Source organism: Capsicum annuum, chromosome 6 (assembly GCF_002878395.1).
Source record: "Capsicum annuum cultivar UCD-10X-F1 chromosome 6, UCD10Xv1.1, whole genome shotgun sequence".
Taxonomy (NCBI): domain Eukaryota; kingdom Viridiplantae; phylum Streptophyta; class Magnoliopsida; order Solanales; family Solanaceae; genus Capsicum; species Capsicum annuum.
In genome coordinates this window covers 1439008-1461941 of record NC_061116.1, presented here as the reverse complement: position 1 = coordinate 1461941, position 22934 = coordinate 1439008, and the positions used below count along the sequence as shown (strand labels likewise).

Below are 22934 nucleotides of genomic sequence, written 5' to 3'. Positions count from 1 at the left end.
TTTTAATCTAATTCTCTTTTACACTTTTTAGTTCGTCATTATCCTAACTTAACCATTTCGTAGAAGTCTACACAAATTAGGTAATTATCATTTAAAAATATTTTAGTTAATGAATTTTAGTCAAGCTTCAAACTTCTTTAATTTATATATCTATTTCCTTCTAAACCATTTTTAAACTTCTATCCCACTTTTACACATTCCTAGGCATTAGGAGAAAAATATTCTCTTTATTACCACATAAAAAAACTTCAAATTGCAATAATTAATTATTAAAATTATTATTAATTAATTAATTAATTTAGTTGAAAGAGGAAATAGCAGGATAGGCACTGTGGGAAGTAGATAGTTTGGTTACTTATTGTATTTAATGCATGTGTATGGTGTAATAGGAATACTACATGTTATCTTAGGAAGCATTTAAATTTAAACAAATCCCCTTAAACCTCGAATGGATTAGTTTAGAAGAAGTTCAATTCCTAGCCAAAAATACAAATTTGGAATGTTGTCTTGCCAGCGACAAATATTATAGTTAAGACAAACAACAATTGTTGCATTATATTAGAGTAAATTAAAACTGCAATACGACATATGAATCTTCTATCTATACCTATTATTTACATTAGAACATGAAAGTGTCAAATTTAGTGTTTATTTCAAAGTTAAGAAATTAATAGTTCTATATAGCCTCTATGAATTTGTTGTTGTTTCAGGTAGTCTTTACAATATGTATAAAGGCGATAGTGGCCATATTACTGATTCAAATTAGGTATTTCTTAAATCAATTTTAGATGAATAATTTTTCATGGGATTTTTGTTTATCTATCAGGAGGATGGTTATGATGATTTCGAATATTTTCATAGTTATTGGTGAGATATGTTAAATGAAATCATAATTGCTTAAATTCTTAGATTTTGTGGTAAAAGTTCATTATTATATTATATAAATTTGGATTTTAAATATAGCTATTTTGTCCAAGTGTTAGCTTGATGTCAACATTTATACCTCACTAACATTTTTGTTATCTTGATCTTAAAAGCTTTTTTTGATCATACCATTTTGTTCAGAAGTTGTCAAATAAGTCAAACACAGAGTAAATTGGAGGCGCCATGTGAATATTGAATGTTTAATTTTAATTAACTTTCGCTCTTTTATCTTGATTTATTGGTATTCTAGATGTAATAGTACTTTCCTTCGTATTATTTTTCTTTCAATATGGAATAAATATAAAATAAATCTATTTTTGGCATTTTTCTTAATTTTAGTTTATTATATTAATTGATATTTATTTGCTTTTCTAAAGTGCTCCTAAACTTCTCATTAATAGTGTGATTTTTGAAATGACAAATATTGGCCACTAGACAGATGAAATCGGATGTGATCGTGATCGATGTATTTGTGGATGCAAGCATTTTATAGATTTTCTTGATCATTGAATATTTGAAGGGTTCTGCTATAATGTAGTTTGGTTTGTTACATATATATTAATGATAAATTCTATCCTATTATATAATGAATATTGAAGTTCTTTGATTAAGCTTTATCATGTATTTCATGTTAACAGGGGCAAATTTATATTAAAAGAATGGGGCATGTGAATTCGTAGTCTTTCCATAAAATTAGGTATTCTATGTAAATATATATATATATATATATATATATATATATATATATATATATCTTAGAAATTAGTATAATATTACATATCGGTATTCATACTACAAGAAGTTGAGATGGTGAACATGATTAAAGGTAAAGTTTCAATACAGATGAATATTTGAGTTTGAAGATTCAACGATAATTAAACATATTTGATGGTTGATAGTGCATATGTATATACATACTCACACACATATATATATGCAAAATTTGCTATGTCAATTTTTTATTATTGATCGAGCATCGCGCGGGTATGAATACTAATTACTTTAAAGCAACATGATTTGATTAGGCCAATGTGATTTGATGTAAGTCTCAACTGAACTATTTGTGAATATTAAAAGAAATTGAATAGTGAGCATTTTTTTTTTGAAGAGTCAAACATCTAGTATCTCTGAATAATGATCAAATTTTCTACAACACAATTCAATGAGGGTCTATTGCCCCCTGAACTAAATTTTAGCATATTTTTGTCAACCTTTTTAGCTGACGTGACACCATTTGTCAACCTTTTTAGCTGACGTGACACCATTTGTCAACCTTTATAGTTGACGTGACATCTTTGACGTAGATCCCATTTTATTTAGTGAAGGTGCCACATCGATTATGTAATGGTTATTTATGTCTTTTTTCAAACTTTTCTAACAGTGGATATTCAATAACAAAGACAGAGTATCACTTTATTATGGAACATAACAGAGAAATTTTGATTCTTCCGATTTACACCAAAGTCAAAAGTATGAAAGTAGAAAAAAAAAATAACCCTGTCAAATCAATTATGTAAAATAAAAGTGTTGCCACTTGATTAAATAATATTAATTTTTTAATTGCACCAAATTAAATTATTTTATTTGTTGTATGAACATGCAGTGGCAGATCTACACGATGGTCAGAGAGTTCATCTGAAGCCCCTTGGCGGAAAATTATGTTATATATACATGGTTAAAAATATTTTTTATGTATATATATATATTAGATGTTGAGCCCCCTTCGATTAGTTTTTATATTCACTTATGAACCCCCTTACCGAAAATCTTGGCCCCGTCACTGTGAACATGGGTCCAATCACTAAAGGATTATTTGGTAGAAGGTATAAAGTGAGACATCCCATTGATAAGTTTGAGATATCTCATGGATAAGATTTAAATCATATTTGTTGATGGAATAAATTTATCCTGGGACTACTTTATATCATTAATCAAATATGTTAAAACCGATACCGTAAATTTTGATGGGTGTTAGCTATGAATTTATGGGATGTGAGCTTTGGAATTTTTATAGAAACATGCCTTAACTATTAGTTGTTACCTTTTTCTACCTGAATGATAGTGATATTTTAGGTATAAAAAGAAAATAACTGACTGTATTTTGATAAATATTTGGTGATTGTTTTTTTTCTTTTGATCAAGCAAAACCAACATTTCTTTATTCATATACCCCATACTTTTACATCCAGTGTGTTGTCAATAAACAAACCAAAATACGCATAACAAATTAGAACAACAGAGTAAACAGCGTACCCAAGCATTGTCGCCCATTTGGTGATTGTTCAGATAGCAAACTGACAAACCTAATAGTTTAGATACAAAACTCAAACAATCGGAAAAGTTCATGTGTATTTTTGACCATGTTTTAAGAAATATTTCAAATCTTCCAAAACCACAAAAACAGGTCCTTCATCCTTCTTAAACCAATTTTTTTTCTGATTAGAAACAAAAATACACACTAGTTAAATTGATTCTTGCCAAAGTTAAAAACAAGTACACACATGTTCCATATGGCATAATACACTTAGGATGTCATGTAGGACAGGAATTGACATATAAGATGCCACATAGGACATATGTATCCATTTATTCAATTTTATACAAATTTAAGTGTTTAACACCACAAAAATTTTAATATGCATCTCATACGCTATGTCATAGTTGTATAGGCATTTGTTATTTTAACAAGTGGGCTTTTTGGCCCCACCTATCAGGCAGTTTTCTTTTTCCCTTTGCATTTTCAGTGCACTTTTTAACTTTTCTTTTTTAACAATTCATTTTTTGCTTTTTTGGGGTTACCTTTTCTTTTATTTTCTTTCTTTGTTTTTTTCTTTCAATTTTTTTCCGTGCTCATGATACTAAGCAAATCGAATTTATAAAATACTCTGTTCTGTTTTATATACTTATCTCACTTTTTTTAGTCTATTTTAAAGGAAATATTTTTTTAGTTTTATTTATTTTTAATTTTAATTTTTCATATGACATACTTAAAATCACAAAGATTAAAAGGATATTTTGATATATTCTACATATTTTAAATTTAAGACTAAAAAAATTCTAATGCCTTCTTTACTTTCTTAGATTTTGTACCAAAACAAAAATCAAACAAAAGATATTAATTAAATATAGAGAATATTCTTTTCATCAATTAAATGTATGAACAATGACTCAACTTATAATAATTGACCGTCAAAGTCACTCAACTTTACTTAATTAACTTTCATTATTATTTTAGCTCGAATTATAATTTTTTGAGTCATTTATGTAAATTTCTATGGCCCACATAATTAATTTATTTATTGGTTTAATAATAATTGAATAAGTTAAATCCTTAATCTATATAAAAAGTTACCTAGTAGGATAATTACTGACTCCTAGTAGGATTGTATCCACAATTACTGACTCCTAGTGGGATAATGATTGTATCCATCAATCACGTTGATGGAACGTGAAAGCATAACTGACTATTCCCTATTATAAAAGGGGTCCTCTCTCTGCCAAAAGAAGAATAAACTCCATTACAATTATTCTGAAAGTAAGGTAAAGAGAGAGAAACAGTTCAGTGCTTCTGCTATTACGCTTTTGCTTCCGCTAAAATCATGGAGAATTTAGGTAAGTAATTCTTTATTGAATTACTGTTATTATGTGTATGTGAAAATCATTAAGTTCAACGTTCTTGAATAATACAAAGGATTATGGATACGATTGTTTATATATAAGATTGTTTAAGTTTATATAATCCGTTTTATGCTTACATGTGGTATCAGAGACTGGTTTTCGGAACAAGTGATTCTCCATTAAAAATAATGTTTCTCCAGATCTTGTAAATTTTAATTATCTTTGTTAGAAATTTCACAATTATTGATTAACGAAATTTGAAATATTGATATTATTATAATTAATTCTATTTAAAATATTGATATTATTATATGAGTTTAATCTTTGTTATTTTAAATATTAAAGAAACAACTCTTTGTTGTTAGAACGTTGTAGTATGCAATAATAAAATTTATTGTTTCTTAATATAACTTGGAATCATATATGTAAGATTCGTTAATCACCAAAGTGGTCGAATCTTTATGAAATTAATTTCAAAATAAAGGTTAAAGTTTAAATTAATTATCCATTAATCTTAATGCTTATAATTGATCTAATAATTATGGGTAAATTAAATTTTGGTCATAAGACATTTGTGGATCACCCAAAGGTTGATTGTTTGTTCGAATGGCCAATAAATATTAAAGAGATAATTTTGATGTATCGTTAGTTTTATTTATTTATCCAAAGATGATAAATATTATTAATTGATGCATTAAATATTATCATTTTGTGTTAAATATATTTTAAGCATCATTATGTTTAAAGTTGTATTTTGATGTTTCACCCAAAGGAGAACATCAATACACATTTAAGAAAATTATTTCTGAATTTGATAATATGTTTAATCTGATAAATCAAAGCATTAACAAATGAGCATATTCTATTTTCAGCACTTGCCCTTCATTCGCACTCTGCCTCTGTTACAATTTTTAATGGACTTAACTTTTCAGATTGGTGCGAACAGATCAAATTCCATCTTGGGGTTTTAGATCTTGATGTTGCACTTTACTCTGAAAAGCCAACTGCTATTACTGGAGCTAGCAGTGATGAAGAAAAGCCCTATTATAAGCACTGGGATCGGTCTAACAAATTAGGCCTGATGTTCATGCGAATGAATATTGAGGGCAACATTAAGACTACTCTTCCCAAAACTGAAAGTGCAAAAGAACTTCTGAAACTTATGGAAGAGTCTTCCCAAACTGCTGATAAGTCTCTTGCTGGGACACTAATGGGTACTTTGACCACCATGAAGTTTGATGGTTCACGTACTATGCATGAGCATGTCATTGAAATGACAAACATAGCAGCAAGACTTAAGTCATTGGGAATGGAAGTGGAACAGAATTTTCTTGTGTGGTTCATTATCAACTCATTACCATCTGAGTATGGTCCTTTCCAAATGAACTACAACACTATGAAAGACAAATGAAACGTGCATAAATTGCATGGTATGCTAGTTCAAGAGGAAACAAGGCTAAAGAATCAAGGAACCCACTCCATTAACTTTGTAAATCATCAAGGAGCTGAAAAGAAAGGAAAGAAGCATGGTAAGGGACAACAGAAGTAACTTAATGTTAATCAGTCCTCATCTCAAGTACATAAGAAAGGGAACAAGAATGGAAAGTGTCATTTCTGTGGAAAATCTGGACACTTTCAGAAAGATTGCCTGAAACGTAAGGCATGGTTTGAGAAGAAAGGTAAGCCTTGTGCTTTTACATGTCTCGAATCAAATTTAACTGAAGTTCCTTATAATACTTGGTGGATTGAATCTGGTTGTACTATTCATATTTCTAATACTATGCAGGGATTTCTTACAATCCAAACCATAAACAAGAATGAAAGATTTGTTTACATGGGGAATAGAGTGAAGGCTGCAGCTGAAGGTGTCGGGACTTATCGTCTTATTCTCGATACTGGACGTCACTTAGATTTAGTTGAAACTTTTTATGTTCCTTATCTTTCAAGAAATTTAGTTTCATTGTCTAAGTTGGATAAGACTGGATATTCTTTTAATTTTGGAAATGGATGTTTTAGTTTGTTTAAGAATAATTATCTCATTGGTACTGGTACTCTTTGTGATAATTTATACAAACTGAATCTTGATGATCTGTTTGCCGAAACACTCTTAACTCTGCATTATAATGTTGGAACCAAATGAAGTTTGGTGAATGAACAATCCGCTTACTTGTGGCATAAATGTTTAGGTCACATATCTAAAGAAAGACTGGAAAGATTATTTAAGAATGAAATTCTTCCAGATTTAGATTTTACTGACCTTAATATTTGTGTAGATTGTATTAAAGAAAAACAAACAAAACACACAAAGACAGGAGCCACAAGAAGCACACAGCTTCTTGAAATTATACACACGGATATATGTGGTCCTTTTGATATCACATCTTTCAATAAAGAAAAATATTTTATCACTTTTATTGATGACTTTTCACGTTATGGATATATCTATTTGTTGCATGAAAAATCTCAAGCGATTAATGCCTTAGAGGTATTTATTACTGAGGTTGAAAGACAACTAGAAAGAAAGGTGAAAATAATCAGGTCTGATAGAGGTGGTGAATATTATGGAAGATATGATAAAAGTGGACAACACCCAGGTCCATTTGTTAAATTTCTCGAAAAGTGTGGCATATGTGTTCAATACACAATGCCTGGCACACCACAACAAAATGATGTGGCAGAAGGCCTTAATCGTACATTAATGGATATGGTTAGGAGTATGTTAAGTAATTCATCTTTACCTCCTTCATTATGGATGTATGCTTTAAGGACTGCCGCTTACTTGCTAAATAGGGTTCCTAGTAAAGCAGTCCCAAAGACACCTTTTGAACTGTGGACTAGTAAGAAACCTAGTTTGAGGCACCTGCATATTTGGGGTTGCCCGACAGAAGTTAGAGTATATAATCCGCAAGTAAAGAAACTGGATTCAAGAACAATCAGTGGTTTCTTCATTGGTTATCCAGAAAAATCAAAGGGGTATAGATTTTACTGTCCTAATCATAGTACGAGAATAGTTGAAAATGAAAACGCTAGATTCATTAAGAATGGTGAAGTTAGTAGGAGTGAAAAACCACGTAATGTGGAAATTAAAGAAGTTAGAGTACGAATTCCTCTACCCTGTACTTCTTTTAAATTTATTGTTCCTGAATATGTTGTACAACAAAGTAATCAACAAGGACAACAAATTAATATTCCTATTAATGAAGCCATAATTGATGAACCTATAGTAGATGAACCACAAGAAGTAGCATCAATAAGATCTCAAAGACAAAAGAGATCTGCTATTTTTGATGATTATTTGGTATATCTACATGAGCCAGAAACTGACTTGGGAATTGATGATGATCCAGTTTCATTTTCACAAGCCATTGAAAGCAACAATTCTGATAAATGGATAAATGCTATGAAAGATGAGTTAAAATATATGAACAAAATAAAGTTTGGGACCTTATTGAATTACCCGAAGGTTACAAAAGAGTTGGGTGTAAATGGGTCTTTAAGACCAAACACGACTCAACTGGCAACATCGAACGCCACAAGGCCAGACTTGTTGCCAAAGGTTTTACTCAAAAAGATGGCATTGCCTATAAAGAGACGTTTTCACCTGTCTCTAGAAAAGATTCACTCAGGATTATAATGGCCTTGGTAGCTCATTATGACTTAGAGCTACATCAAATGGATGTGAAAACGGTTGTTCTAAATGAAAATTTAGAGGAAGAAGTTTATATGAATCAACCTGAGAGGTTTTCTATTAAAGGAAAGGAACACATGGTGTGTAAACTTAAGAAGTCAATATATGAACTTAAACAAGCTTCCCGACAATGGTATCTTAAGTTTAATGAAACGATTGTTACCTTTGGATTTAAGGAAAACACTGTTGACCGGTGTATATATTTGAAGGTCAGTGGGAGTAAGTTTATTATGTTATTCTTGTATGTTGATGACATCTTTCTTGCTACTAATGATCTTGGTTTGTTGTATGATACCAAGAAATATCTCTCTAATAACTTTGAAATGAAAGATATGGGTGATGCATCCTATGTGATTGGAATAGAAATATTTTGAGATAGGTCACAAGGACTGTTGGGATTATCTCGGAAAACCTATATTAATAAAGTATTAGAGAGATTTAGAATAGAAAAATGCTCATCAAGTCTCGTTCCAATTCAGAAATAAGATAAGTTTAGTCTCAATCAATGTCCAAAGAATGACTTGGAACGAAAGCAAATGAAAGATATTCCTTATGCATCAATAGTTGGGAGTCTTATGTATGCCCAAACATGTACAAAACCAGACATCAGTTTTGCTGTTGGAATGTTGGGTCGATATCAAAGTAATCCTGGAATGGATCACTGGAAGGCTACAAAGAAAGTGTTACGATACTTACAAGGAACGAAAGATCATATGCTCACTTATAGAAGATCTGATTATCTAGATGCGGTTGGATATTCAGATTCAGATTATGCTGGTTGTGTGGATACAAGAAAATCCACATTCAGATATTTGTTTTTGTTAGGTGGAGGAGCAATATCATGGAAGAGTGCGAAACAGTCTGTTATAGCTGCATCCACTATGGAAACCGAGTTTGTGGCATGCTTTGAAGCCACAGTCCAGGCTAATTGGCTGCGGAATTTAATTTTAGGACTTGGACTAGTCGACAATATAGCCAGGCCACTGAAAATTTATTGTGATAATACCGCCGCATTTTTCTTCTCTAAGAACGATAAGTATTCAAAAGGTTCTAAGCATATGGAATTGAAATATTTTTCGGTTAAAGAAGAAGTCCAGAAACATAAAGTGTCAATTGAACATATTAGCACTAAACTTATGATTTTTGATCCTTTGACGAAAGGATTACCGCCCAAAATATTTATTGAACATGTTGAAAAGATGGGTCTTATTGATAGCAATGAATGATTTTATGTAAAGACTTTATTATGTTTATGAAATAGACACTTTGAGCTCAAATTATATATGTTTCTGTTGTTACCTGTTTTCTCTTGTATTCATGATATTGTGAATACTGATGACAAGTTCTGACTTAGATAAATGATTCTAAGTATTATCATTGGACCCATTATGTATTTGAAAGGTTATGTTAGGTAATAGACTAATATTGTAGTAAATGGAAGGAACTATGTCAAGTAAAGGGACGTACAACCACCATGACTCATGTTAGTTGATTTATTTAACGATTACAAATGATGTTGGATTTAACATTAATAGTGCACATGATTGACGTACCTATTAAACCATTAAATTAAATGTGTGTGCCAAGTGGGAGAATGTAAATTTCTATGGCCCACATAATTAATTTATTTATTGATTTAATAATAATTGAATAAGTTAAATCCTTAATCTATATGGAAAGTTACCTAGTAGGATAATTACTGACTCCTAGTAGGATTGTATCTACAATTACTGACTCCTAGTAGGATAATGATTGTATCCACCAATCACGTTGATAGAACGTGAAAACATAGCTGACTATTCCCTATTATAAAAGGGATCCTCTCTCTGCCAAAAGAAGAATAAGTTCCATCACAATTATTCTGAAAGTAAGGTAAAGAGAGAGAAACAATTCAGTGCTTCTGCTATTACGCTTTTGCTTCCACTAAAACCATGGAGAATTTAGGTAAGTAATTCTTTATTGAATTACTGTTATTATGTGTATGTGAAAATCATTAAGTTCAACGTTCTGTGAAAATCATTAAGTTCAACGTTCCTGAATAATACAAAGGATTATGGATAGGATTGTTTATGTATAAGATTGTTTAAGTTTATATAATCCGTTTTATGCTTACAATTTAATGATGTGACAACTCTAATTTTGAGAGAGAAAAAAGTTAAAAAAAATATATTAAAGTCAATATTTAAATTTATTTAGGACCGAACCCATCTTAAATTCGATCCAATTCTTAATCCAACCCGCTTAAAATAATTTTACTATACAGAAGATGCATTTAATAATAAAAAAAATATGATGTATAGTTCTTCATATTTGATATTTTTGAAGTTGAAAATAGAGTTGGAGTTGTGTTTGACATAGTATTTGGGAAATAGGGTATTTTTGAAGTTAAAAAAAAATGCAAAAGGTGAAAATAGATTTAAAAAAATTACATTTTTATAAAAATGGGGTTGTTTTTTGAAAATAAATTTAGATTTAAAAAAATAAATTAAAAAGTGTAAAAAGAAAATTTTAAAATAGTAAAAACACCTCTTGAAGTAATTTTTAAATATTCAAATATATAATTTTTAAATAGTAAAAACACCTCTTGAAGTGTTTTTCAAATATTCAAATATTATTAAAATATATTTCAAAATATTTATGACCAAATAAATATTTTAAAATAAAATAAATATTATATTTTAAGATATTGTGAATAATATTCATGACCTAACGCATACTTAGTATTGGATAGATAGGAAAATAATTGAAAGAAAAAAGATAAACAATAAAATAAAATAAAAAGATAGCTTCAAGAAAAGAAGAGAAAAAAAATAATTTGTTAAAAAAAAGTTTACAGTGAACGTGGATGAAAATGCTGAGTGGGAAAAAAACATTGTCTGACGAGTGGGGGCAAAAAACTCACTTGTCAAAATAACACATGCCTCATACAATTATGACATGAGGTATGAGATGCATATTAAAATTTTAAAGTTGGAGCTAGATCATAGATGTGATCTGAAGCTATGATCTGAAGCTAAGTTAAAAGGTATATTTATATATTATACCTTTATAAAATAAGTGTGATCAATTTATGTTCTACATAGCATTCAATGTGTATTATTTCATTTAGGAGGCATTTATCTATTTATTAAATTTTATAATAGTTTAAGTATCTATTTATACACACTCAAAATTAAATAGTATAGATGCAAGTTAAAGCCAAATTAGAGGTGATTAAGCATGACATGTTGCGGTTACTACTTACTTACAGATAGTATAATCTTTGATAGGAAGGTGTGGTGGACGCAAATTAGGTTTAATCGATAGGAGTGCATTCATAATATTAGGGAAGAGTGTTGTGTTTGTATCTATGCCTGTAGTTTCTTGTTCCTAGTATTCTGATGATGTTTGTGATCTCGAATAGATAATTTATAGTATTACTCAATCGGTATCTTGTTTCTTTTATTATCTAACAGTGTGTTATGTCATTTTGTTGTTTATATTTATATTTTTTATTTGTTATACTATTATCTATCTTGAGCTGGGAGTCTATCGGAAATAACCTCTCTACTTCATCTGAGCTAGTGATATGAATTGCTTACACTTTATCTTCCTAGACTGGATATGTTATTGTACGCATCATATTTTCTATATTTATTTTTGATATGTTCTTGTGTTTAATTCCAGAGAATATTTTCATCAAATAAAAATGTTAGTCAACTCAAATCTCTAAGAGTATCTATTTTATTATTTTTACTAATTAATCAACACTCTCTAGTATTATTTATTTAGTACTCCCACTGTTTATTTTACTTGTTGCTTTTCACTTCACAAGACTTAGTTTGACTAATTTTTCAAGATTGTTTTCAAGGCTTGAATCCGTGACCTCCCGTGACAGAGTTAGAATTTTTATTGAGAGGGTTTAGAAGTAAACATACACACTAGTCGAATGTGTTAAATATCCGTTATATATACATAAAAATATTTTTAACTATATAAAAATAGTATAACTTTCTATTGAAGAGGATCGGATGAATTCCCAGAATCCAAGGTGGCTCCGCCCGATGACCTCCTGATCAGACCGCAGCCAGGTGACTAATCTTGCCATCAATGCTGCGTGTTGACTAGTTCAAACTTATTATAGGCCTACCCTCTTTTCTGTGTATCTTCTCCTCCACTCAAACTTTATCAAAGCTATTACTTTGCTGCAAAGGGGAATATTATAGTCTTGCAATCAATACTTGCATCTGTTCACTATTCCAAATATATATTTTTTTCTACCTAATATCTTCTCCTCCACACAAATGTTATCAAGTTAATATACTCATACACAAAAACAAAGAGCAACCATTTTAGATTTTTCATCAACTAAAAAGGTTAGTCTCTAATAATAACTTAAAATAACATCTGTAATTTCACTCATTGAGTCGAAGGAAAATAATTGACTTATTTATATGTGCAAAAATGTACGTTTTCTGCTATGAAATTAATTTTATGCTTCTTTCTTTTTATATATCAGATCCGGAGAATTTGACTAATTTAAAAGACACTTACCGTCATGAAAAAACAAGGAGAAATAAAGAAAGGGAAAGCAAACAATTTTGAGGTATGACATGATTACTGAACTTTACTTATGTATGTATCTGTTAATTAGTTAGTTATATAATTTAATTTTGACTCAGTAAAATCATTGAACTTTACTTGTTGTATCAGTATATTCATAAACTTAAACTTTTGTCACATTTAAGTCATTGAACTATGTGTTAATTATATTGAAAATACAATTCACTAAAAGGTAAAATTTTTGTTCAGATTGTAAAATGGAGATTAAATGTATACAGATTTATGTATACAGATTTGAAAGTAGAGGGGTAGTTCTGGCCTGTTTTCCTTTAATTAAATCCATGTGGCTTTTGTTTTAATTAAAAAAATAGAAAAATAATTTTAACATCAACTATTTCACTTCCATTAGTCAAAAAGGGCATATTAGGTATAAATAGCCTCTTTTTTCTAGGAGAGGGCATATTTGGGCTAAGTCTTGTAGTATATTTGGACCTTTTCCCATTATTTTGATTTGTGTTATTTGAATTTTTTTCGTAGAAGATAAAACACGTAACAAGTATCCGATAATTTTTGATGAAGTATTAGCTCAGATAGATAACATCAAATTCATACAAAATACATGTGCACATGTTGGTTGCCTGGATAGAGTAAATATTGCATGGTATACATGTAATTTAGATATAATATCTGGTCATTTTTCAGGTGTCATTTTCTGCTCTTCGCAAGGATGTTGTCAACGTTCAGGATTTCTTGGAGGGGTTAAAGAATGAAGAAGATCAATATGTTGTTGAGATAGCCGGTCAAATTGAAGAGCTGAAATATCATCTGGCATTTATTTGTACATATGTCCAGATTTCTCATTGTGATTTGGAAGAGTTTGACGACGAAATGAGTGAGTCAAGACAAGAGGTTGAGAATCTGCTTAAACCAATTTTGGATGATGTTGACAGCAACGTCGGGTGTAAATACAACATGGATCGTGTCCTTCCTAGCCTCATGGATAATATCGATGAATGTATCAGCTCATGTCATCGTTCTAAATCAAATGCCACCATGACTGACGAGCAGTTGGACTTCCTCCTCCTGAATCTCCACCGTCTATCCAAGTATCTTGCTGAACAGATATTTCCATTAGAGACTCAGCATGAGATTCTTCAGACTGTGTCTGGCAACATGAAGGATTTCCATGGGTTGATAGTGAATGGTTGCATTGAGCACGAGATTGTTCAATATGTCTTGCCTCAGTTTCAACTCATGGCTGAGAGAGTTTCATTCTTCCTTTGGGATTATCGACTTCATTGGCGCTCTCGACTCTTCAAGCTAGCACATCTACTCATGAAGATTATTCCAATTGAACTGGAGGTGATGCACATATGTTATACAAATTTGAAAGCTTCACCATCAGCAGAAGTTGGACGCTTTATTAACCAGCTCCTGGAAACCTCTCCAGAAGTTCTGAGGGAATATCTGATTCATCTACAAGAGCACATGATAACTGTTACTACCCCTAGCACTTCAGGGGCTCTAAACATTCATGCCATGATAGAGTTTCTATTGATTATTCTTACTGATATGCCCAAGGACTTTATTCATCATGGCAAATTATTTGATCTTTTGGCACGTGTTGGAGAACTTACCAAGGAGGTATCAACTCTTGTTCACGACTTAGAAGAAAAATTATCAGAGAGTACCGATGAAACAAGTTGTGCAACACTAGACTTGCTGAAAAATATTGAACTCCTCAAGGATGATCTCAAACATGGTTATCTGAAAGCCCCGGACACATATCAATGTTGCTTCCCCATGAATGATGGACCACTCTTCATGCATCTTCTACTCATCCACTTGAATGTTCTGCTAGATTCCAATTCTTATTCAATTGCTTTGATAAAGGATGAGATTAAGCTGGTGAAAGAAACCCTCGAATTCATAAGATCGTTCTTCGTGAAAGTTGAGCAAGGATTGTATAAAGATCTATGGGCACGTGTTTTAGATGCGGCATATGAGGCAAAAGATGTCATTGATTCAATTATTATTCGAGATAATGGTCTCTTACATCTTATTTTCTCACTTCCCATCACCATAAAAATGATCAGGCTTATCAAAGAAGAAGTCTCCAATATATATGAGAAGATTCCCAAGAACAGCAGCCTCACTGTACTAAACTCTACCAAGATGACAGTTGAAAACAAGTCATTGACAGCGGGTAAAATAATTGTAGGTTTTGAGGAGGAGACAACCTGGTTAATTAGTAAGCTCACCAGTGGACCGAAAGATCTTGATGTCATCTCAATCACTGGTATGCCGGGTTCAGGCAAAACTACTTTGGGGTACAAAGTATACAATGACAAATCAGTTTGTAGTCATTTCGACCTTCGTGCATGGTGCACAGTCGACCAAGATTATGACGAGAAGGAGGTGTTGGTAAAACTCTTTAATCAAGTTACTGGCTCGGATTTGAAGTTCAGTGAGGATATTGATGTTGCTGATAAGCTGCGGAAACAATTGTATGGAAAGAGGTACCTAATTGTGTTAGATGACGTGTGGGATACTACTACATGGGATGAGTTGACCAGACCTTTTCCTAAAGTTGAGAAAGGTAGTAGAATTATTTTGACGACTAGGCAAAAGGAAGTGGCTTGTCACGGAAAGGGCATTACTGATCCTCTTAACCTTCGATTGCTAAGACCAGAAGAAAGTTGGGAGTTATTAGAGAAAAGGGCATTTGGAGAAGAGAGTTGCCCCGATGAACTATTGGAAGTTGGTAAAGAAATAGCCCAAAATGGTAAGGGACTCCCTTTGGTTGTTGATCTGATTGCTGGAGTCATTGCAGGGAGGGAAAAGTCAAAGTCTGTGTGGCTTGAAGTTCGAAATAATTTGAATTCCTTTATTTTGAACAGTGAAGTGGATGTGATGAAGGTTATAGAATTAAGTTATGACCATTTACCTCATCACATGAAGCCGTGTTTTCTCTATCTTGCACGTTTTCGGAAGGACAAAAAAATCAACAGAAATCTGTTGAAAATGTATTGGCGTGCTGAAGGGCTTGTTGAAAGAATGAAGATGATGAATGTGGAAGAAGAAATGGAAATATTTTTGGATAATTTAATTTCCAGTAGCTTGGTAATTGCTTTCAATGAGATAGGTAATCTCCCGGCTTGCCAAATTCATGATCTTGTGCACGACTTTTGTTTGATAAAAGCAAGAGAGGAAAAGTTGTTTGGCCTGATAAGTTCAAGTGAACCATCTTCTTCAGATTTGATGCCACGTATAGTGAACATTTATTATGATGAGGAGCACTTTGGCTCTAACAATTTCGTCCTGCTCGATTCAAAAATGAAAAAGCATTCTGGTAAACACCTCTATTCTTTGTTGGTAACTGGACACAAGATGTTCCACAGTCTTTCTGATGCATGTCACTTAAGACACTTGAGGCTTCTTAGAGTGTTGATCCTGAATCCCTCTTTTATGATGGTTAAAGATTCTTTGCTGAATGAAATAAGCATGTTGAATCATTTGAGGTTCTTATACATTGGGACAAAGGTTAAATCTCTACCTTCATCTTTCTCAAACCTCTGTAATCTAGAAACCCTCTGGGTTATTAACAAAGGATCAACCTTGGTACTATTACCGAGTATTTGGGATCTTGTAAAGTTGCGAGTGCTGAACGTGACTGCTTGTTATTTCTTTGATATGGAGACAAATGAACCAATACTGATAGCAGAGGACTCAAAGTTAGAGAACATGAGAGAATTAGGGAAACTCGTGCTTTCCTATTCGGAAGAAACAAAGCATATTTTCAAAAGGTTTCCCAATCTCCAAAGGCTTAGCTTTGTTCTCAAGGAATCATGGGATAACTCAACAGAGCGATATTGGTTCCCGAAATTGGATTTCCTAACTGAACTAGATTTCCTCAGAATTTATTTTGAAAGTTCAAACACAAACGATTGTGGGTCCTCTGTAGCGACAAATTGGTCGTGGGATTTTCACTTGCCTTCCAATTTGAAAAAATTGGTGTTGAATGACTTTCCTTTGACATCCGATTCACTATCAACAATAGTAAGACTGCCCAACCTTGAAAACTTGTTCCTTGAGAGGACAATCATGCAAGGGGAAGAATGGAACATGGGGGAGGAAGACACCTTTGTGAATCTCAAATTTTTGGAGTTGGAAGAAGTGACTCTTGCTAAGTGGGAGTTTGGAGAGGAATCCTTTCCCGTGCTCGAGAAATTAAAACTGCGCGAATGTTGCAAGCTTGAAGAGATTCCGCCTAATTTTGGGGATGTTTGTTCATTGAAAATTATTCAACTTGTAGAGAGCCCTCATCTTGAAGATTCAGCTCGGAAGATTAAGGAATATGTTGAGGATATGTTGGGAGGGGAGCTTGAGGTCCTTGGTCCGAATAATATCCCATTATTTAAGTAGCTTGAAGAATTATGTGGGGTAAGTCTTGATCACCACCATAACAGGTTCTTCTTTATTATATATGCGTGTTGTTCTGATTCTTGTGTTTGATGTCTACTATATGTCTGATGAACTGTCTGTTTATGAATAGTACTAAGTTGAATTTAGCAAGTATTTGTTGTTTTGTTTCTTTGTCTCATTTACTTGTATAAAAATTTACATTTGGCCCTGACGTTGGTAACTCAAAAATAGAAGCAACAAATCTAGCTATATTCTTGTATTCTTTACTTCTATGGCTTTTTACGCTCCTTATTTCAGTTTTCTTGTATTCTTACTTCTTCCACCTAATAAAGTTTAATGCACATTTTATACATTAGATCCTGAGAACATTGAAAGGAATAGAAGGAGAAGTACAATCAAGGAAGTAGGAAAAGATAATGAAAACCAATAACTCATCGGTACGTCAAACAATAGACATCCATTGTTAAAGATTTTTTTTTTGGAAGTTCATAATCTGAAGCATAAATAATAAAAGAAATACCATCATCACAAATATGTGAAACTCTTCAGGTAATAAAGCTACCGAGAAGTCCCAATGCAACAAGAAGTGGGATATTCGCATGCAAAGAGTTTGAATTGTGATGCAGGGTGGTGGAATTCACGTGCACCACGAATCAGCCACCGATGAACATTTGGTGTTGGAGGGCTGCTGTGTGCAATGATCAATGAGTTCAAATAGGTGCTAGCTGTACAACATTTGGCCTCATGTGCAACAGTAAGTTAATGTTCCTTTTGATACATCAATGCAGGAAATGCCACTAACTTGAGGACTCTATGCTCTTCCTAACATTCTTTGCCATGCTACCCAGTTGGTTGAATTTTTATTACTGGGGCCTACTTTTCTGGCGTACTGGCTGATCGTCACGGAGTTCAAATAAATGTGCAGTATGCTTTTCAAGACTGCTATCAACTCAAAGGCTTGAGCAGGTTTTGGAACGGAGTGCCAGCCTATTTTTCGCTTATATGTCATGTTCGAATCCTTGATCTTGGTATGATGATCAGGCAGTCTTACAAGTTGCAGCCTCTGTGGGTAAGTTCTAGCTTGATTTTTCTTTTGTATTGATTTATACAGTTTTGATACTTTCGAGACTAGATGCAATAACTGTGTTTGTGATTAATCATCTACCTCCATGAGCAGCACGTTGTGGTCTCGGACCTGCCACACCATTCCTACATAGGAGTATCATTAAATGTAAAATGACAATGTTGGAATTAAAATCATACTAAATACAGAAAGATGTGCTCTTTTTTTAATAGGCTAAAAAGGAAGTAACACGCATAAATAGAAATGGAGAGTATATTTTCTTTGTAGATTACTCTTTTTCAGAGTATTTTTGTCCTTACAGGTGAAGAAAGTTTTAATCTTAGTTTGCATCTGGATGTGGCTGCAGGTGTGTGGTTATGTTGACGAAATCGGTCTTGAGGATATTGCCACCTATTGTAAGGCCCTTGAAACCTTAGGGCATTTCCTTATGCGCAAGAACTGAATGTATCCTTGACAGAGCGAGGCATTGTAGCTATCTCCACTGGCTTCCCTAAGCTCCACTCAGTTCTATACTTCTACCGCAAAATGACAAATACCATCTTGGTTACTATTGCAAGGAACCGTCCTAACATGATCCGATTTTGTGTGTGTTTAGTCGAGCCTCAATCTCCTGATTACCTAACCCATGGACCGCTCGATGCTGGTTTTGACGCCGTCGTCCATCACTGCAAGGGATTGCGACAACTTTCCCTTTCTGGCCTCCTTACAGATTTTGTGTTCTATTACATCAGGGCCCATGCTAAGAGTCTAGAGATGCTCTTCGTATATCGAGGCTTCCACAGAGTCCTCTCCCTGGAGATCAGAGACTGCTCCTTCAACGGCAAGGCTGGAGATGATGCGGTATCTTTGGTTGTCTTCCTGTTCAGTAGATTATGGCGCGTGTTTGTTGCTAGCTCAGAGGTTTCCAAGAGTTAAGGTCATCCGGACACGAGACCAGAAATTTTCCCGGTTGAGAAACTTTTCATATACAGGACAGTGGCAGGACGGAGGTTTGACATGACTGATTCCATTTGGACCGTTGATGAAGATGCAGCAGCATCAACTTCATATAGGACTGGGTATTGATCCATGGTTCTGAATAGGAGAACTGCAGTTATTAGTTCTACATTGATCTTTCTCCGCACTTTTTTGCTCGAGCCCCTTGTGTAGGTTTAGTGTGCTGGTTGTGGTCGACGGAACATTGGAGCTAAATGTTATTGAAGAAGGCTTTTGAAGCTCATACACTATCAATTGTAGTTCTTGTCTCGAAATTCTAAATATGTATTAAGTTTAGCACATTTGAATCAATCTCCGGCATCAATTGCCACCACAATTAGCCACTATTGTCGACCATTATGATCACTAGCTATTACATAGCCACAAGGACCACCACCACCAGATCCGGTCGACACATACAACCTCCACAGTTAGCCATCACCACCACTAACACCATATAATTTCTTAAAATATTTTGTTGATGTAGTATTATTAGTTATTCTTGTCTGATTTGACTTGACACGAAATTTAAGAAATAAATAAAAAGAAAATGAAGGAGAAACTTCAAGCATACAACTCATCAAGATGAAATATAACATTGCTGTTACATTAAACCTGAAAATTCGGCAAGTGAAGTAAAAAATTCAAGACCAACCCAATCACACTTAACATTGTATTTAAAATTTATATATACTTGAGATCTTCTTTTCCAAATAAAACATTACATATAACATGCCATGAGATATAACATTGATGTTGCAAGAATATATTCTGGAGAATAATTAAAGTGATAGCAGTAGAACAGGTTCTTCATCATATACTGTTTGGGAGAATAAAGTGAGCGGTTTTAATAATGTTGGAATTCGATTCTTGTTTAAGAATAATGTCGAAATAATTTCAGAATCTTATAGCTTACATTTGTTCAACATCTAATAATCTTCGAATTTGATTACATTTGTTCAACATCTAATAATCTTCGAATTTGATTCTTCTTTCTTTTGTTGGTGAACTTTCAAAATACTTGGTTAGCCAATTTCTTTCAAACTTACTATATATTTCTCAAACAAGAGGTTCTAACAATCATGATTTGCTGAACATTAAGTGGTCAAAAGGTAAGATTACTATATTATATAGTTCATTATTATGAAAGATATCTTTGTATTAAAACACACCTCGATTCTAAGAGTAAATTCAAAGTTACACTAAAGAAAATTTTCATAGAAAACAATGACTTTATTTATATCTGCAAAAATGTTTTCTAGTATGACTTTTTATCCGTCTTTCTTCAGTTTTTTTTTTGTGTTCTTCGTGCTTCAAGAAAATTCCAAAATAAAAAAAATTAGTTTCTTGTCTTTGGTAGTAAGTTCAAATTTAGGGATGGTAAACGGGGTGGGTGGGTTTTAGGCTATGATGGACGGTGTGGGCTTAAAGTTATGTGGGGCATGTTTTTGACTATGTTAGGGGTGTGGGTTTAAGGTTACGTGGGGCAGGTTGAAATATTTTTTTTTTTAGAATTGCTGCGGGGTGGGTTGCAGATTTGCCCCACAACCGCACCGCACACCTTGCCATCCCTAAATCAAAATAATCCTCAAGTGTACATGGTCAAATAAGTACTCTCTGTGTTTCATTTTGCTTGTTATAGTTTGACTTTCATTAAGCTCAAGAAAAAAATAAAATATTTTTTGACACTTGTATTGTAAACATATCAAAAAGCTTTTAATTAAGAAATTATAAGAATGTTAATATTTACTGGACGGAATAATAAGAAAATGGTGTCAAACAAAATTAATCAAATAAGGAAATAATATAAAGTGAACAGTGTCTTGAAATTTTGATGAACTTTTTTTTGGGGCAGACAAGTGAGGCCCCATTGAAATTAATTTATGCTTTTGCTTTCTGGAATTTTTAGAATTCTATGCATCATTTTTTTCTATAATTAATTTAGTACTGAAATTATTTTCTTATTTGATGTCATATATCATTCCTCCATACTCTGTGTTTATGAAAACGACAAAAGTAATATAAATTAAGCAGAGTAGTATTGTGCTTTCATGTTTTCTTTTTTCTTGTAGTTCTAAACACGTCACGCTATTTGTGTGGACTATTTTCTACAAACGTGTGTTGCACGTTAATACCGTAGCTTCACTTCATCCTTATACACCTGCTGGACTGTCTATTCTTCCTTCCTTTTGATTAGATGGATTATATCATCCAAGAACTTAAACTAAGAGGAAAATACTTCAAGGAACGAACAGAGAAATAAAAAAATAATATCAAATTAAAATTAGATGAAAAAAGGTTTATTTCTAGTGAGAAATTGTGATTAGCTTTCTAATTAAATTAATCGAAACATAATTATTAATATCCAGTATATAACGCGCAATCACATGTTCAACCCCCATCTTACCCACAGTGGAACTCTCCAACTCCTCAAAGTTGTCCTCTAACTCCACAAACATACCAAAACCCTTCTAAGCCTGATTTTCGATCCAAGCCAGATGATGAAATGAGGCAGAAGTCGAGAGATAGCTTCACACCAATTGGAGAGTTGTAGGCCAGTTTATTTCAGAGATTGGTAAAATGAGGCACGATCACTCCTCTCCTGGGGTGCACTCTTAATCTGCGTTCAAGAAATTTTGATCCTAATGTATGATGTGCGGATCATTCTGATGCTTAGGGTTATAATATTGAAGATTGTCGATATTTGAAAAGAGAAATTGAAAAGATGATTCAAGATAGATCAATTATGGTGTAGACATTAACAGTGAGGGAAGCTCTAGTCATGCTGATATGCAAATCAGTGGCTAAGTTGTCAGGCTGAGCAATTGAGAAGTCGCCCCTCTCTCTACTAGGAAGAGGTCTGGTAGTTTATTTTCTTTTCTTTTCTATTTTTTGAATTATTTCAGGGTTGTAGTTCGGGATCTATCTTGTTTTGTCCTTTTGTCGTTTATGTTCAAACTCTTCTACCTTTTATTTCAACTAAATGAATTGTCCCTTTTCCTTTGTGTTTTGAATATGTGTTGTTTGTTTGTTTTTTTTATATAATACATTTTATGTTAACTCTAGTGATATGACATGCTTGCAGAATTTTCAGTTAGATGTTAAAGTCCAATTTAACCATGAAACATGGAATCAGAGGGCAAAGGTTAGAAAAAACATATGAGAAAATAGGTAGAGAGCTAGACATTCGGTGACAAGTTGAAGCCTTCTTTCAAAATTAAGGCGATTATTTAGAGAATCACAAGAATAACTTGGTCATCAATTGAAAAGTATAGCCCAATTAGGTTAAACAGTGTCTGCATGATCCTATCAAGAGGAACAGAAATAAAATCAACTCTACGAAAGCATGATGAATAATTCAATGTGAGGGATGTACAACAAAAATGGAGTTGTATGCTCGGCAAGTGTAGAAAAAGAGGTGGCACACATGCTCGGGGCAAGTTAGTGTTGTAAAACATTTCATAAGTGATCTTGATTGTGCACTTTCGCATTGCATGCTATGTACTAGCATTTTCAAGAATTGATATGACGAAGACATTTCATTTTGCTATCCAAACATTGTGTCATTCTTTGTTTACCCCATTTGGGCCTTAGTGTTATATTCTTTCATACCCTTCTTTTGGAATCAAGATAGAGTCAACAAAATTCAAAAAAATGGGTCGAAAAAGAAAGAAAAGA

The 22934-nt window shown here is 32.8% G+C and overlaps 2 protein-coding genes and 1 pseudogene across 6 annotated transcripts in view; 2 read left to right on the top strand and 1 right to left on the bottom strand.

Moving 5' to 3' along the window:
* The window catches only part of LOC107852308 (putative late blight resistance protein homolog R1A-3), a gene marked incomplete at its 5' end in the record, with an annotated part of 58362 nt that overhangs the window by 8578 nt on the left and 26850 nt on the right, over positions 1-22934 (bottom strand).
* LOC107873743 (putative late blight resistance protein homolog R1A-3) lies at positions 12371-19568 on the top strand. Of its 5 annotated transcripts, none has more exons than XM_016720698.2 (7): positions 12371-12585; positions 12729-12815; positions 13475-17215; positions 17554-17634; positions 17747-17951; positions 18123-18266; positions 18628-19568. In XM_016720698.2, exons 2-3 carry the CDS (start codon positions 12768-12770, stop codon positions 17195-17197), a joined length of 3771 nt encoding a protein of 1256 aa, XP_016576184.2. In that variant the 5' UTR covers positions 12371-12585; positions 12729-12767; the 3' UTR covers positions 17198-17215; positions 17554-17634; positions 17747-17951; positions 18123-18266; positions 18628-19568. The 5 variants fall into 5 exon arrangements, with proteins under 5 accessions (XP_016576184.2, XP_016576182.2, XP_047269361.1 ...); XM_016720696.2 differs by having other exon boundaries at positions 18046-18266; XM_047413405.1 differs by lacking the exon at positions 17554-17634.
* On the top strand, positions 18690-19598 carry LOC124899212 (annotated as a pseudogene).

Excerpts from the sequence above, each read along its gene's own strand:
- LOC107873743 (XM_047413406.1), top strand. The coding sequence starts at position 12,768 with ATGAAAAAACAAGGAGAAATAAAGAAAGGGAAAGCAAACAATTTTGAG. Across the intron at positions 12,816-13,474 it reads GGAAAGCAAACAATTTTGAG|GTGTCATTTTCTGCTCTTCG; the intron begins GTATGACATGAT and ends GTCATTTTTCAG.